This window comes from Telopea speciosissima, chromosome 2, assembly GCF_018873765.1.
Source record: "Telopea speciosissima isolate NSW1024214 ecotype Mountain lineage chromosome 2, Tspe_v1, whole genome shotgun sequence".
NCBI lineage: Eukaryota > Viridiplantae > Streptophyta > Magnoliopsida > Proteales > Proteaceae > Telopea > Telopea speciosissima.
This window is the reverse complement of record NC_057917.1, coordinates 53,083,427-53,100,792: the sequence shown is the minus strand read 5'-3', so window position 1 is coordinate 53,100,792 and position 17,366 is coordinate 53,083,427. Positions and strand designations below refer to the sequence as shown.

At 39.4% G+C, this 17,366-nt stretch overlaps 2 protein-coding genes across 2 annotated transcripts; one reads left to right on the top strand and one right to left on the bottom strand.

Moving 5' to 3' along the window:
* On the bottom strand, positions 1–12,090 carry LOC122649781 (protein FAM204A). The gene is made up of 5 exons (XM_043843020.1): positions 11,941–12,090; positions 1,317–1,377; positions 1,034–1,229; positions 692–780; positions 1–551 (listed from the first exon to the last, which is right to left on the bottom strand). Exons 1-4 carry the CDS (start codon positions 12,061–12,063, stop codon positions 738–740), a joined length of 423 nt encoding a protein of 140 aa, XP_043698955.1. The 5' UTR covers positions 12,064–12,090; the 3' UTR covers positions 1–551; positions 692–737.
* Positions 12,091–12,375: 285 nt separating this feature from the next.
* On the top strand, positions 12,376–15,549 carry LOC122652264 (AP-3 complex subunit delta-like). Its single transcript, XM_043845956.1, has one exon. It carries the CDS (start codon positions 12,614–12,616, stop codon positions 15,539–15,541), a length of 2,928 nt encoding a protein of 975 aa, XP_043701891.1. The 5' UTR covers positions 12,376–12,613; the 3' UTR covers positions 15,542–15,549.
* Positions 15,550–17,366: the final 1,817 nt, after the last annotated feature.

Genomic DNA, 17,366 nt, shown 5'->3' with positions numbered 1-17,366 from the left:
ATGACCAACTCCTTTTAAACTAGTCAGAGAGTGGCATTTTACTAGCGAATGCTGCTGTTGTAATGTTAAGAAATAAAATTAGCCGATGAGAGAATCCATAAGAGTGCTGCAATACAATGACACAAAACAACATTCCCACCTTAGATGTTTAATACAACTCTGGTTCTTCAAATTGTACAGAAAGAAATTGCTTCTAACGTTGGTAAAGCCTAGGGAAGTTTGTACCAAGACATGTGCTCAAAAGTCATCTTCATCCCATCCATTAGTCACTTATCTGCTACCGTCCAACCCCACCCTCTTCTTGAAAGAGGAAAAGGGATGGGGTGGAGGAGACTGAAATGCAGCAAACTGAATATTTTAGAAACTCCCAAGAGCTGCAGTTTTAACTGTAGAATTGGTCTCTTACATAGTAGAGCATTAGGAAACGGTTTCAATGTGTACCACCATTGCATTTAGGTCCGTGGTGAGAAAGAAGATCTCACCCATGTAGCAACTACTTTATTGCATCATAGAACCTCTCATGCCCTCGTCACCAACAGCCATCCAAGAATCTGGATCAAAAACACATTAATCCTCAAGAAGTTCTGGCAGCTTGGCAATATTCAATTTGTATCTTTCTAAAAGCAAAGGATCCAGATTCCAGAAGTTGTCCCCGAAGGAAAAATAAATAAATAAATCAATTGTTGCTTACCTTTTTGAGTTGCCAAGGAAACCAGACAGTCATTTTATCTAAGCATCTACATGTTAGCTTTCCTTTCCCATCTTTCTTTCGTGTCAAGCCTGCCGATCAAAGGACATGAAAGAATATGCAGTCAAAAAGCATCTGCCAAAAATTGCTTCATGAATGAAAAAAATATATCAATAGCATAATCATAACAAGCTTTCATAACACAAACCAAACAAATACATTAATAAAATTTGATATGTATCCATTATTGTTGGTCCATGCATAATATTTTCATGCAAATTTATGCATGCGCCACAGATGTAACGGATTTGTCAACATATTAGGGCAAGATACGAAGGTTAATACCCCCAGTGTAACTTCTGGCGCTTCTTCGGTGCCACGTGTGTGACAACTTTCTCTTGCTGGAGCAAGGAAACACTGTTAGTATTGCCTTTGGAAATGGAGACACCAGAATCTTCAAGCATCACATTTATATCTTCATCCTTACTATTTTTGGCATCTGCTTCCTTTACATGGGCATTTTTTGCCACACCTGTTTTCCCTGCAATGATCTTCCACAAATTGAATAGACAATTCATAATTTAAACAGTAACAAACAATGCTGACAAGGCATAGTCACAAAAGGAACCTTTTGAACTCTTTTGAATCTTTGATCCTTCTTTTATCTGTAGACGTCTCTTGTGTAATTCCTACCAAAAGCAAATATAACAGTAGTCAAAACTCGGACTTCAATCCTCCAAGCAGGAAGAAGCATAAAAGTAAAAAGAGAAAGAAAGAAAAGAAACCAAAAAATAAGGTTGCTAACCAAGTTATAAAAACCATGAAATTGTTCTTCAGGGTTGTTTTGAAAAAATTATATCAAGGCACCATTTGCATTTCTACCACATCTTGTGTTGTTCCATCCAAGGTTTAAAGTATTGGCATTGGGTATCGTATCAGTCGGGCGATTTTAAGAGACGTATCGGAGATACGTATCGAACGGTGCAAAAACGCATGGAAATGATCAAGATACACATGGAAATAAACTTTTGGAAAAAAAAACAATATAAACAAACAATATAGACTATAGAGTCACTCCCTCATGCATAAACAATAAAATGGAGAATAATGTATAACCAAACAAGTGCATTAAATTGAAATTGTTATAAAAGATGATGAGGTTTCTTACATGTACAGTCACTCTATAGCCATGAAGAGTTCAAATCCTTGCAAATGTTAGACTTTGATGCATCTAATAGCTAAGTTGAACCTAAATGCATAGACTTATAGCAAACAACAGAACTAAAAAACATGATTTGAACAAAAAAAAAAAAACCATTTCTTTTCCTATGAAATCCCCTTCACTCTTTGATTTCAACTTGTTGGATGATGTTTTCCACTACTTGAATCATTTTCAAGTGTTCAATGGAAGCCCCAAGGTTGTACGTGTGAAAAATCAAATTTAGAAGCAAGATTTCAAGGTTTTCAAAGTGGCTTCTGGGTGTTTTTTCTGCCTCTGCCTTGCTGTGTTGAGTTTCTGGGTAAAAAATAGGGTTTAAAGGCTTTGTATTGATCATATCGGTATGCATCGAGCCGTATCGGCTGATTCATCTTGATATGTATCGATACGTATTAATGTTCACCTAATGGCTAGTGTTGGTCGTATCAATATATCGGTGCATATCTGCCAATACAATACAGTACACTTGATACACCATTACTATAAAAAAAGGGAAATTTATGTTTACCACCCCTGTGGTTTCAAACTATAACGTCTATCACCCCTGAAATTTGATCTATTTCAATATTCTTACAACCATACCCCTACCGTTAGATTAGAACAGTTAAGTGATGATGCCATTGTCCAAATTTAACATAAATGGCCATAATACCCTTAATAGCATATTTACCCCCATTTGGGAGCACCTGCTGCTCTGTGACCACCTGCTGCTTCGACACTTTACTACTTTTTTCTTCTTCTCTACTTTCACAAATAGAAAGTAGTGATTGCTAAGAATAAAAGAGGTAACTGACTATTAGGTTCCATTCTCCTCACACTCCTCCCACGCAGCCAACCTGCTCTCTCCACTCCAATCTCTGTCGCTGACGCAATCGGAGTTGCATTCATCGGTTTGGTCATTGTTTACATATAATGGAAGAGGAAAGACTCCAACAATGGCTGCAGTTGCACAGGGAAAAGCAAATTCGGGGGTGGCGATAAAGGCATGATTAAGTTTTGTCCTTGCTCTTGCTTGAAGGGCATTTCAAGTAACGACACTCAAATCGAATCCAAGAAGGAAGGTGGTGGGGGAGTAGAAGGCCAATTGGTTGCGATCGATGAAGGGTTCATGTTCGAACTGGACGAACTACTGAGAGCATCGGCGTATGTGTTGGGGAAGAGTGGATTGGGGATCGTGTACAAGGTGGTTCTGGGTAACGGAATACCAGTGGCTGTGAGGAGATTGGGTGAAGGTAGAGGTCAGAGGTACAAGGAATTCGCTCACGTTTTCTTATTTTTACCGACTGTCATATATATCTCCTTCAACCCCAAAAAAACTTTCCTTTAGTTCCCTCTCTCTCTCTCTCCTATCTGTGTGTAACGTCGTTTCTGCTCCTCCTCCGCTCTCCTGCTCTTTCTTGTCTTCCTCTCTTTCTCGTTCCTCTTTATCTTCTCCTTTGTAGCGCCGATTTTAGTCCTCAAATCGCTCTCTACAAGGTACAACTACTATTCAGCCATTTCTATAACTTTCTGTTGCTTCTGGTTTTGTTAGTCTTAGTCGAGAAAACACAGAAACTGTACATTGACAATTTCAGTTCTGAATTCTCTATACAAGGTACAGGTATAGGTACTGGTCTGTGGAGATTAGAATCCATCACTTTGATTTTGTTTTACTGTACATCCCTGATTTCTCTCAAGAGTTCTATTTCTTCTTCTCCTTCTTCTCCTACTCCTCTTGGGCTAATGTTGTTTTCACAGTTTCAAGTTGGGAGCAAAGAGATCAGTTTTAAAGGTAAACTCTTGAAAAGGAGAATGGGCAACGGAGCAGAACCAACGAGGGTGGGGGTGACTGTTGCAACACCAATTTGCTTGCTTCTTATGCCTCTGATATACACCATTTCCCTCTCCCCATTCGATTTCTGTAATTAACCTTTTCTTCTCACTCCTTTATTTCTAGTTTTATGTTACATGTTTTCTTTTCTTAATCTATGTCTTGGTTTCTGAATTGATGTTTTGGAAACCAGTTTGTCTAGTAACAGAAGATCAAGAAGCAGAGAAGAAGAAGCAGAATAAGAAGATACCTGTCAGAGCAGCAGGTGATGCAGGTTCATCATAGAAATTGGCTTATTTCTTTAGAAATAGGCCTAGGGTTGGGTTACATACATGTTGGGCCTTTGATCCCATGGGTTTCTAATGTAATAGACCACTTTTATGGGCCTAAAATATGGGTAAATAGGTTGCATAAGGGATTAACTCCCATACTTAGTTTTATTTCCATACTAAGCTTTTTATTGGTGTTTTAAATTGAACCGGTTCAACCAATGATTCAATTTAAGTGATTTTATTAGTTTTTCTTTTAGTTGTTTAGTTGGGCTGGATTAGGACTCTATTTTGAGTCTATTTCAGTTTCCTAGTTGGTTTAAGTTACCTAATAGGTTAGGGATAGGGTTAGGCCATTCCTTTTTAGTGTCTGAGTCTATTTTTGAGTCTTCTATATAAGTTTGTAAGGGAGGCCAGCATTACATACGAATTTTGATTAATAAAACTCAGCTTTATGCTTACTGCCTTTGTTGCTGCCTTTGCTCCATCGTGAGTGTGCCTTGTGAGTAATATCAAGGTGAAGGGATTGGTGGATCTCCAATCAACTCCTTGCATCGTGAAAATCGGGAGGGCGGCTACTTATCTCCTTGCATCTTGTAGATCGGGAGACCCCATTGTTCATCTTCAAAGTTGCTGCCATTGGAGATCTATTCAAATCCAGTAAGTTTAAATCTGAACTTTGTTTAAACCTTCTTCTTCTCACTCCTACCCTAACTAGGATTCCTCCATAACTTCAAATCTATCCATTAGTTTCAAACCAAACTTTCAGCATACATCCCTTACATCATTATTGACACTCGATCAAAGTTTCATCAAACCCCCACCACCCTAAACCCTAGAATCCCCTACTCCTACCTCCATTAGGAATTGTCTCCAATAACCTTATCTTGCTGTCCAACTCATCTAACCTACTTCCATTCACTCAAACATCATAAAACCTACACCAATAGACTCCTAAAAACCTACACATCATTACCAAATAAAACCCTATCTCGAAACCCTAACCCTAACCCTAATTCTGCCCTAATTAGCCTAAGCTGTCCAATTGGCCTGCCTTGTTTGGTGATCCTATTACCCTGGTTCCTAGTGGGACTACTCCTACCTAGGACTATATTAAATTGGTATCAGAGCCATGGATGTACATGGCAATCCAGTTCTGCCCCCTCCACTTGATCCTATGGCTGCTATAATGGAGATGCTACAGAAGTTGAATGAAAAGGTGTCACGATTGGAAGAGAAGAGGACTACCCCTCATAGGGACAGCAACATTCCCCTAGAAAAGGACAGATATCAAGTCAATTCGGTAGTACAAAGAGCCCAAGGAAGAGATCAATACAGAGAAGACAGAGAAAGGTACAGAGATCATAGTGAAGATAGGAACAGAGGATACAGAGACTACAGGAGACGCCATAGACCTCCAGAGGTGTATGAGTTGAGAGACTATGATGGCAAACCAAATCCACAGGTATTTTGTGATTGGTTAGCTGCTTTAGATGATTATTTTAATTGGTATAATTTGCCTGCATAGTTGGCCATGACAACTATGTTTGCCTGAGCATAGGAAAATGAGACTAGCACATACCAAGCTAGTGGGACCAGCACATAATTGGTGGAGAACCCAGATGGATTATCCTGACTACTGTGGTAGAGAACCTGTAACATGGGCAGAGAAGAAAGAAGATCTGAGTAAGAAATATTTCCCACGGACGTTCAGAGCTCTACAACAAGGTAACTTAAATTCCCATCGACAACATCACCACCAAAAGGCCTTTAAATCTGAAGACAACTTGAAGCCTCCATCAATGAGATTCCGTTTGCAAGTTGAAGCGTGTTGGAATTCTGACATCACCAGTGTTAAATCAGCGGCTGAATACAAATGGACATTGCCAACGGAAATTGAGAGAGCACAAGTTGAAGACAAAGCTGAAGTGATCACAGTGAATTTTGATGAAAAGAAAGAGACAATGCCTGAAGCTTCAAAGATGGAAGTTCAACGTGTAGAAGATTCTACTGAAGAGGTATACATTGAAGAGAACAAAGTAGGCAAAGCTGAAATAGTAGAAGATGAAAAGTTGATTGAGAGCATTCCAAAGGAAAACAATGACCTTCAAGATGCTGTTCTTGAAGAGGTGGAGCTTGTGTCTCACGCATTAGATGAGAAGGTTGCTAACATTGAAGGCTCTATGGACGAGACATTGACAGTTGCTGCTGATTCAAAGAAAGAACACATAGAGTTTGTTATGCCACCATGGTTCTTCGAAGAGAAAGCTCCACGCATTGAAGACTTTATCCCCAATGTTCCTGCCTCATCGGAATTTTGTTTGGGGATGGTCAAAGTTGCTGATCACATGTTGATTCCCCCCCATCACTGCAAAATTCGAGGACGAATTTTTTCAAGTTGGGGAGAGTTGATGCAGGTTCATCATAGAAATTGGCTTATATCTTTAGAAATAGGCCTAAGGTTGGGTTACATACATGTTGGGCCTTTGATCCCATGGGTTTCTAATGTAATAGGCCACTTTTATGGGCCTAAAATATGGGTAAATAGGTTGCATACGGGATTAGCTCCCATACTTAGTTTTATTATACTTAACTTTTTATTGGTGTTTTAAATTGAACCGGTTCAACCAATGGTTCAATTTAAGTGATTTTATTAGTTTTTCTTTTAGTTGTTTAGTTGGGCTGGATTAGGACTCTATTTTGAGTCTATTTCAGTTTCCTAGTTGGTTTAAGTTACCTAATAGGTTAGGGATAGGGTTAGGCCATTCCTTTTTAGTGTCTGAGTCTATTTTTGAGTCTTCTATATAAGTTTGTAAGGGAGGCCAGCATTACATACGAATTTTGATTAATAAAAACTCAGCTTTATGCTTGCTGCCTTTGCTCCATCGTGAGTGTGCCTTATGAGTAATATCAAGGTGAAGGGATTGGTGGATCTCCAATCGACTCCTTGATCGTGAAGATCGGGAGGGTAGCTACTTATCTCCTTGCATCTTGTAGATCGGGAGACCCCATTGTTCATCTTCAAAGCTGCTGCCATTGGAGATCTCTTCAAATCCAGTAAGTTTGAATCTGAACTTTGTTTAAACCTTCTTCTTCTCACTCCTACCCTAACTAGGATTCCTCCATAACTTCAAATCTGTCCATTAGTTTCAAACCAAACTTTCAGCATACATCCCTTACATCATTATTGACACTCGATCAAAGTTTCATCAAACCCCCACCACCCTAAACCCTAGAATTCCCTACTCCTACCTTCATTAGGAATTGTCTCCAATAACCTTATCTTGCTGTCCAACTCATCTAACCTACTTCCATTCACTCAAACATCATAAAACCTACACCAATAGACTCCTAAAAACCTGCACATCATTACCAAATAAAACCCTATCTCGAAACCCTAACCCTAACCCTAATTCTGCCCTAATTAGCCTAAGCTGTCCCAATTGGCCAGCCTTGTTTGGTGATCCTATTACCCTGGTTCCTAGTGGGACTACTCCTACCTAGGACTACATTAGCAGGTGGTCGTCGCCGGAGCAACAGGTGCTCCCAAACCCTTCTCGCTCTAGGTGGGTTTGCAGCGGTAACAAGGGTGGGGTTAGTTTATTAATAACAAATAAGAAATACGATACAGACCGATACTTTAAACCATGTTTCCACCATATATATCTTTGGGTGTGCCCCTTGATGGACAGGCTTCACTATTAAAATCCATAATTCAGTTGAAGGTCAAGGACATCCAATCTCATTCAGTTACTGATCCTTCCACAGCAAAGCATGCTATCATCTCTTGGTTTCATCTTGTCACTCTCTTTCATAGTCAACTCTCTAGTAGCGTTAAGAAGTCACTCTTCTAATACGAATACTGATATTCCTTTCCTTTAGCTCTTACACTAACTCTCTTTTTCTTCCATATGCTTCAAGTATCAAAGCAACAGGCCTAGGCCATTCAAACCCAACATCCCAAAATCTTGTCTGAGACTATAGGAGGGAGGAACCTCAATCTTTCTCACTGCAGTTCACCCATCAACAGGGCAAAACCTGTCTTTATGGACAAGAGGGTTCTAGCCAGATATATCAGGCAATGTGGATAGGCAAATATCACATTGGCTGAAAACAAAGATGGACACTACTCATGCCAATCATACTACAAGAAAATAATAATTGTGGTTTAAACAAATCAAGCAGTAAAGTATTTCCTTAACCCACTTTAAACCAGGAATATTTAGGCTCTATATGACTGTTATAAACATAGTTTCAAGAATTGGTACAGATTGGTAGGATAGTCAGACTCATATCAGAATATGAGGGGAGAGACCATTCTATCATATATGCACATATTTTGGATCAACTGATCCAGTAGCAATATCAGGATTTTTCTCACAGAATTGGTCAATCCTTCATTTGGATCTTCTAATGTGCCTAGGAATGGTCTAGGTTCTGATATTGATCTTTAACTCTTTGGTTGAGAACACGTAGAAGTGAAGGAACTACTGAGGATAGGGTTCATTTCTGAAGCTGGGAAGATTCCATTGAGCAGATATGAAAGAATAAGAAATTAATCCCCCCCCCTTTCTCTCCCTACAGTCAATGCGAGTTTCCAACTCTCATTTAGAGGTCAGTCAGTGAATCTACCTCCTGTTCATTCAAATGCTGCCCAAATCTTGGCAAACAAGTCGTCTAACAATTTCTTGTGGCATCAATGTTCAGGTTTTCTGGATTGCTTCAGTTATATTTTCACCACTCTTGAAGTTATGGAGCCAAATTATTAAAAATAATGGTATGTATTTTATTATGGAAAGTGAAATTATGATTTTGAGGAGTGACACGATAACTTTTTTTGGGGGTTTGTTAGATTCATAGGTACAGAGATTTATTGAACAGTTGACAGGCCAAACTCAGACTTATAAGAAGTCAGCAAATGAGACAAAGTGATGTAGAGATTAGTTGATTACAAAACAATATAATGAGGTTATAACATTATAGAGAATTATGGAGAATAATAAATTACGGTTTACAAGATTTAAAGAAACAGATTATCGGTGATCAACTGGAGAAGGGAGCTCTAGGGCTAAAAGAGAATTGAGAAACAAAAAATAAAGTACGAAAAAGAAAATATAGAAGTTGTAGAAGAAATAAATAAATTTTGAGAATGGTGAGAAGAAATTGAGATGAATGGTACCGCTTAAAGGGTCCCCATGAACAATGAAGAATGTATAAATGGAATGTAGAAGACCATAGATTTCCATGGCTGTGGCTCCTCCACCAAAAATACTGATGCAGGTCCAACCATTAGAAAGAAGAAGAAGCCTTGACTTGGCTGTTTTGGGTTGGAGCCTTTCTCTTTTTTTCTATACTTAGTTTTTTTTGAGCTCTTAGATTGAACCGGTCCAACCACTGGTCCAATTTAAGTGACTCTTTCCTATTGGCTGTTTTTTGTTTTATTTCTATTGGCTCTTAGAGCATCTTTTATATTTTTTTGTTTAAACTTTGTTTTAGTCTCCCCTCCACGATTTTAAGAGGGTAGAGCTATATTGTGACTAGGATTGTAACTAGGACTCAGATCTGGGATTCCTAATCCAGATCTGAATATCTGTAAGGCCTTTTGGCCCTTTTTTAAAACTATAAATACTAGTGATCGTGGGTAGGCTCCCCCACTAATTTATGCAATAAAAATCTCCTGCTTTCAAGCTGTGTTTGCTGCCCTCGTGCTGCTGCCTCTGTTCCTCTGCGAGCTCTTACATCCTTGTGGATCTCAAGGTGGTGAAGGGTAGGTGGACTCCTGCGACTCCTTGCATTGTGAAGATTGGGAGGTCCTTTCAAATCATTCAAGCTGCTGCCATTACAGTGAGTTGAACCTGCTTTACTTTAGTTTTCTTTTACATAGACCTGATCTACAGTCCCTTCTCCCATCAACCCTAATTCTCCATTAAACCTGCAACCCGATGCTGCCCAAATGCAGAATTTTAAAACACCTCCAAACCCTAACCTTTTTATGTCATTAAGGCCTCCTAAACCCGTATATTAAAACCCTATAAACCTTTTTCCCAAAATCCACCCCTAAACCCTAGATCCTGAAAACACTCCATTTTCGCAAGGCCTCTAACCCGAAACCTTAGATTTCCAACTTCATCCAAATCAATCCAAACCTACACCAATAGACTCCTAAAAACCTGCACATCATTACCAAATAAAACCCTAGCTCGAAACCTTAATCCTAACCCTAATTCTGCCCTAATTAGCCTAATCTGTCCCATTCGGCCAGCCTTGTTAGGTAACCCTATTCCCCTGGTTCCTAGTGGGATTTCTCCTACCTAGGACTACATCAACTTTTCTGAGCTTCTCTACTCAAAATCAACTTAAACCAAGGGATTATAAAGCAAAATATATCTGACCATTCCAGCTTGTTCTAAGTCAATTACAATTCAAATTAGTTATTAACCAGGGGTTGGAAAAGTTAAACCACAGCAGCGAATAACATCCTTGAACCTGAAAAAATCTATCCTAAGAAGACCATAACAGAACCCAAACCGAAACTGGACAAAGACCAAACTAATGGCTGCGCAAAGACTCAAACTTATTAGGACTAAAGCTAATAAAATTAAATAAAATACTCCTACCTCAAATATAGAGAAATGGAATGAAAGTGAACACACAAATTATTCCTAAGTCTGCTCCAAACAATTTAAAGCATGTTCTTGACATAATGTGGCCAGCAGGTCCCAAAAATTGTCCAATGTTGGGCTGTAAACATGTAGGAACTGTATGCTTCAATTATAGTGGCTGAAATTTAATTGTCTTTTCTTTTGTTTTCTTTTCCTTTAAAGGTGTTGTCTATGTGCTTAGTGCTCACACTTGGCAACAAATGATATTTCCTTGATTATATAGCATACCACTGAGGAGACTTTTCGTACAGGTAAATACAACACCTCTAATTGTACCTGATGCTGTGACCACTCCCTTCACACACACACACACACACATACACACACACACACACGAGATAGTTCTGTTGGTAAATAACGGATGGGCCTTAACACAAGCAAATAACAGAAGTTAGCTGAGTTTTAGAGATGGTAATTAACCTTCCATATATAAGCAAAATATCAAGAATTGTACTGCACATGAAGGTTCATACTTACCCTGAATTTGACACATTAAAAGATTTTCCAATGGCAAAACATCATAAAGGAATGAATATAATAGACACTTGAATGTGTGGTAGAAAGTGCTAGCACCATGCCCAAGTGGTGGCACACACAGTTAGGATCCCAGCCATTCAGTGGACTCACCTCTAAATGGTTTGTGTCCCACTATATGGCCATGATCTGAGCTAAGCATATGCCACCAGTCGTCTGTGTTGATAGCACTCGTCATGTATGTGCATACGCTTGGAGATAACAAATAGAATTACTAATATAGTTAAAAATCGTCAATGATCTTCCATAGTCAACAGGCAAGGCCTAGGTCCCATGCTAGGGTGATTCTAGGCCATTGACAACTACAGTGAGCCTCTCCACATTCACAAAGACCAGGATACATCTTTAGCACAAGAACCAACCCTATTGGTGACAGTATGACACTACCATGGGTGCTCAAGTACCACCAGTTAAGTCTACAAACAAATGTTTGAATGCATTAACCATCCTAATAGGCAAACCAGGCTTCTTGGAGACGAAGAACAGCACTATATGATCAAACATAGAAGCTAAGGAGGAGTACAGAATACTTCTAACCCTTCTAAAAGAAATTATTTCCTCTGATACTGTTATAGCCAAAACCGATCTTCTGACCTTTCAATACTTGTAACTTGTAATTTAAACCTCGAGTTTCAGACATAATTATAGATGTTAAAGAACAATTGTCATCTCCAGAAAACAGAATTATAAGAATGAAAGGTGTGATAAGACAAAAAAAAATCCCTAAAAAATGCGTCAAATATTCATATCTTCGGTACCTTGAACTTATTAAGTTGATCTTTCGTAACGCTTGTGGACTGAAAATTTGGTTGCAGAGCTGGTGTCACTGCTATCGCTGCCTCCCCCCTTTCGTTCACATCATCATCCGACTCCATTCCCATCCTCCGTCGCAACTCACAACCCTTGGCTATCTATGTAATAAGATATTGGTTGTTAAGTTTTATATTTCTAGCATAACGATGCCCCTCCTTTTCAATTTAGTTTCCAAAATACCCCTCATGTTCTGCCCATACTTAAAGTTTGCGACTGCGGTGTCACATGTGATGTAAATGGTGCATATCCACCCAACAACTGGGTTTAAATAATCGAGGATAATTTCGTCATACTAGAAAGCTACGGATCGAACCAGTCTCTTTCTTATATTTTTTTTTGTGAATTCAAAGAGACGAGGGCTCAAGCATAGATTCTTGTTTATTTGCGCGAAAATGGAAACAGGGTATAATTCCCTGCGAAGAATTGTTCCTTTTTTTCATCATTCCTCCATTTAGGTCTTCCTTACAGAAGCTGTTCAACGGCATCAACTCTTTCGTATCCCAATTATTGAAAAGAAGTAAGAATTCAAAATCGAATACCCATCTTGCTCAAGTTCTCAGGATATCTTTTCCCTTAAATTTGCAGAAAGGGATTGTCTTTGGGTGGTGCCTTTCTTCCATGACGACGTCTTTAATCATGGAGACGTTGTTCCAGCGTTCCTTAGAGGACATGATTAAAGGCATCCGTCTGCAGGTGATTGGGGAATCCAAGTTCATCGCCAAAGCCGTGGAAGAGATCCGCCGGGAGATCAAATCCACAGACGTCCACACCAAGTCCATTGCTCTTCAGAAGCTTACCTACCTAAATTCCATCCACGGTATCGACATTTCGTGGGCCTCCTTCCATGTCGTGGAAGTTATGAGCTCCACCCGATTCGCCCAGAAGAAGATTGGATACCTCGCTGCGTCGCAATCCTTCCATGAAGACACTGATGTCATCCTGCTGATAACCAACCAGCTCCGCAAGGACCTCACGAGCACCAACGAATACGAGGTAGGCCTCGCTCTCGAATGCTTATCCGTTATTGCCACGGCCGATCTCGCTAGAGACTTGACTCCAGAAATCTTTACGTTGCTTTCTAGTAGTAAGACTTTCGTTAAGAAGAAATCCATTTCTGTAATTTTGAAGATTTTTAGCAAGTACCCAGATGCAGCGAGGATCGTTTTTAAGCGTTTGGTGGGGAATTTAGAAAATTCCGATCCTCAGGTAATGTCTGCAGCCGTTGGAGTCTTTTGCGAGTTAGCCTCAAGGGACGCCGGATCATATCTTCCACTTGCCCCGGACTTCTATAAGATTTTGGTTGATTCCAAAAACAATTGGGTGTTGATCAAGGTGCTTAAGATCTTCTGTAAACTGGCTCCTTTAGAACCGAGGTTAGCGAATAGGGTTATTGTTCCGATTTGTGAGCTTATGAGGAAAACTGGGGCGAAATCGTTGATGTTTGAGTGTATTCGTACTGTGGTCACCAGCTTTACTGAACATGAATCTGCAGTCAAACTTGCAGTTGAGAAGATCCTTGAATTTTTGGTAAATGATGATCCGAATCTTAAATATCTTGGCTTGCGGGCGCTTTCAATTCTTGGACCTAGGCTTATATGGCCGGTGTTGGAGAACAAGGAAGTGGTGATAAAGTGTCTGAGCGATGCTGATCCAAATATTAAAGTTGAGTCCTTAAAACTTGTCATGGGAATGGTTTCTGAAAGTAATGTAGCTGAAATCTCCCGGGTTTTGGTAAATTATGCACTTAAATCTGATCCTGAATTTGCTAATGAGATTCTTGGGTCCGTTCTGTCAACTTGTAGTAGAAATCTTTATGAAATTATTGTTGATTTTGATTGGTATTTGTCACTGCTTGGGGAAATATCAAGGAACCCATATTGCCAACAGGGAGAAGAGATTGCATACCAGCTTGTTGATATTGGTCTTAGGGTTAGGGATGTTAGACCAGAGCTTGTCCGTGTTGGACGCGATCTTTTGATTGATCCTGCATTGCTTGGTAACCCATTCTTGCATAGGATATTATCTGCGTCTGCTTGGGTGTCAGGAGAGTATGTTGAGTTCTCGAAGAACCCATTTGAACTCATGGAAGCACTGTTACAGCCACGCACCAGCCTTTTGCCTCCATTAATAAGAGCTGTGTATATCCAATCTGCATTTAAGGTTCTAATTTTCTGTCTTCATTCTTACCTCAGGCTGAGTGGAGTTATTGCTTCATCAGCTGATGATTTAGCTGCAGGGATATCTGATCTGGCATCTGAAAGGGAGTGCCCACAAGGGTCTGATTTAGCAAAATGTGAGGCAGCTGCAGCCTGTGAACAGGATGAAAGGTTTTTCCCAATCGGTTCAAACAGGGCAGTGAATGATATTGCTGTGCAAGATGGAGGAGAAAGAATTCTTTCTCATGAAGCACCTTCGATTTCTGTGGAGAAAAGATCTTTCACACATGAATCTATTTGTTACCTTTTAAATTTGGTCAACATGGCTTTGGGCCCACTGTTAGGAAGTGATGAAGTGGAAGTGCAGGAGAGAGCAAGGAACATACGGGGGCTGGTTGAGCTAGTGCAACAAGAATTGCCTAATTGTGTTCCTATAAAAGAAGGCAGTGTTGAGATGGAAGAACCCAAGGCTTCCGTAATGATCAAACTGATACATGATGCGTTCTCCAAAGAGCTTGGTCCAGTCTCAGTGAATGCTCAGGAAAGAGTTCAAATACCTGATGGGCTTATGCTGAAGGAGAATCTTTCTGATTTGGATACTATTTGTGGTGATATTCTTGTCCCTGAGTCAAGTTCATTTTCCCTTGGAAGTAATCGAAGAGGAGACAGGGATGGTAGTTCCTTCTTTGACCAGCAAATAAAAGAAGAATCTGAACTATCAACTGAATCTACATCTCTGCTTGCACAACACCGTAAGCGACATGGATTGTACTATCTTCCGGCAGAGAAAAATGATATCAGATCCAATGATTTCCCACTTGTGAATGAACCTCAGTCTGCAGGTTGTTCCATTGATGGTGTTGATGATCTTGTGAAGCTTACGGAGCAAACAGTGGTATCAAAGAAGAAGCCAAATGCAAAGCCACGACCTGTGGTGGTAAAATTGGATGATGGAGATGAAATTCCTGCTTCTCTAATGCAACCAATAAATTCTAAAGACAATTTGCTCTCTGGTGCTGTTCGAGAAATTCTTCTAGGTGATGAACCCATTCCAACGACTATGCGAAGTAACCCTTCTGAGAAATCATCTGGGAAGAGAAGGGTGAAGGAAGTGTCTTTAAATAGTGAACATGCTTCTCTGTTGAAACAAAATGCAGGTGATGTGGGAAACCTCAGTCATGGAACCTCAAGTTCTAGAAGAAGCAAAAATCGTAGTCATGGTAAAGAGAGACATAGAAGTCCTAAAAGGAATGACGTGGGAAAGGAAGAAAACAGTCAGAAAGCCAAACAGAAGAGTGGTCATCGTCATGGTAGACACAAAACTCGGGAAAGGGGAGATGGGTCAAGTATGGTTGCACAAACCCCTGTGATACCAGATTTCCTCTTGTAAAATTAGAAGTTGAATAAAAAAAGCTCTTTTGTTTTTGGTTGGTGGAGTTGGTTACAGTTTTTTTTACAGCTCCATCCTGTTTTGCTAAGGTCTGTTATTGATTAGTCTGCATACATTTGTTCTGACACAGTTTGTTACAGGGATCAGTTTTAATTCATTTTGGAATAACATGTATAAACAATTGATGCTTGATTCATGTCTAGTGCCAAAGCATATTTAGTCCCTTTTCTGCTTTTTGAATTTCTTTATGGTATGCCTGAAGTTGAATACTGGATCAGATGGGCTGCTGATTATTTATGAATTTTAATCTTATTATATGCTGAAAGTTAAAGTGTTAAACTATGGGACTCTGTAGAAGTACACACTGGAACAGTTTGATCTGTAATTTTTTTTTTCCCACTCATGTTGTGGCACAATGTATGTCTTCCATTGATCTGCTTTTCACAGGCTACTTACTGAATCCAAAAAGTAAATAAATAACCCTATAGATGATAACAGGGGCACCTCCGGTGCCTAGAGAACTACTTGATGCACGATAATCAAAATCACTTGCAGCTTTTATGTTGTCTTGCTAGTGTATTGTGGATTATTGTTGATTACTGTATAAATCTTCCCCCCCCCCCCCCCTGGTTCCTGTATAATTTTTGCTTAGTTGAGTTGTATAATCTTTGCTATTTGTCTTTCAAAATTTCATGTTTTCCCAATCCTGTGGTCTAACTGGGCAAAAGAAATAATTAAATGGTCTTTTCAACTCCAGTTATGGTACAAATATTCCTTAAGCAGCCTCATATTGATCAGTATCTCCTGAACAACTGATCTTTGCTAATACATGTCCAATTACATTGTTGGTTGACCTGAAAAATTATGGCCCAATCGATTCGTGGTGTGCTTAGAATGCTCCTCCCTCTTTTCTCCTGTAAATTACTCATTAATCTCTTTTTTGATGAGCTGATCATTAATGTTCGTAAATTGATTAGTTGTAAAGAGAAAGACCACCCCTAATTTTTTTGTGTTTGGTGCGATCTTACTCTTTGAAGAGTTGTGCATGTCTCTCTGTGGACTTGATTCACAATTCTTAGTTCTCTAAGATCAGTGGCAGATTCTTTTCCCTGGACCATTTTTCTTCATCACTTTCATTTGTCAAAATCTTTTTTTCTTATTTTGGGGGTTGTGTTTTTAGAATAACTGAAATAGATCCTAAGTTTCATTTTGACTCCATGTGTCTGTGTGTGAGCATGCCTGTGCACGTGTGTGTTATTGTTTCCTTTTATCAGCAAAGTGAAGTTGCATAAAGAAAGTGTGTGTACTTGTCCTTTTCCTCGTTTTTTCTTCTTTGGGTACAGAAGTGGAGCTCTTCGAAGCTATTTATGCATATATTAATGTGTCAGAGCATGTCTGTGCGAGAAGTGAAGCTCTTGCTGAAGAGCTTCAAGGAGGATCATGAAGCCCTATAACAAAGGTAAGATTCAAAAGAAAATGACAGTGCTTACAGATCCATCTCTTTTCCCATACGGTTATCTGACATGTACATACAGAGCTTGAGACAATGCATAAGTTAGTGGTCATCAACTATATTACAGAACTAAAATAAAGCTTTAGGGGAGCTGTACAAGAACTGATGGAATGTGCTAGCTTGAGTTATGCTTTCTTGCTTCTTAATTATGTACTTTTTGTATTTTCTTGTAGAGCATGCTGTATATTTTGTAAAGCTATGGCATTTTTGTTTACATTAATGAAACTTTCTGAAAGCTATGACATTTTTGTATACATTAATGAAACTTTCTGTTTCTGACCCATCCACCCCACCCCCAAATTTTTTTATTTT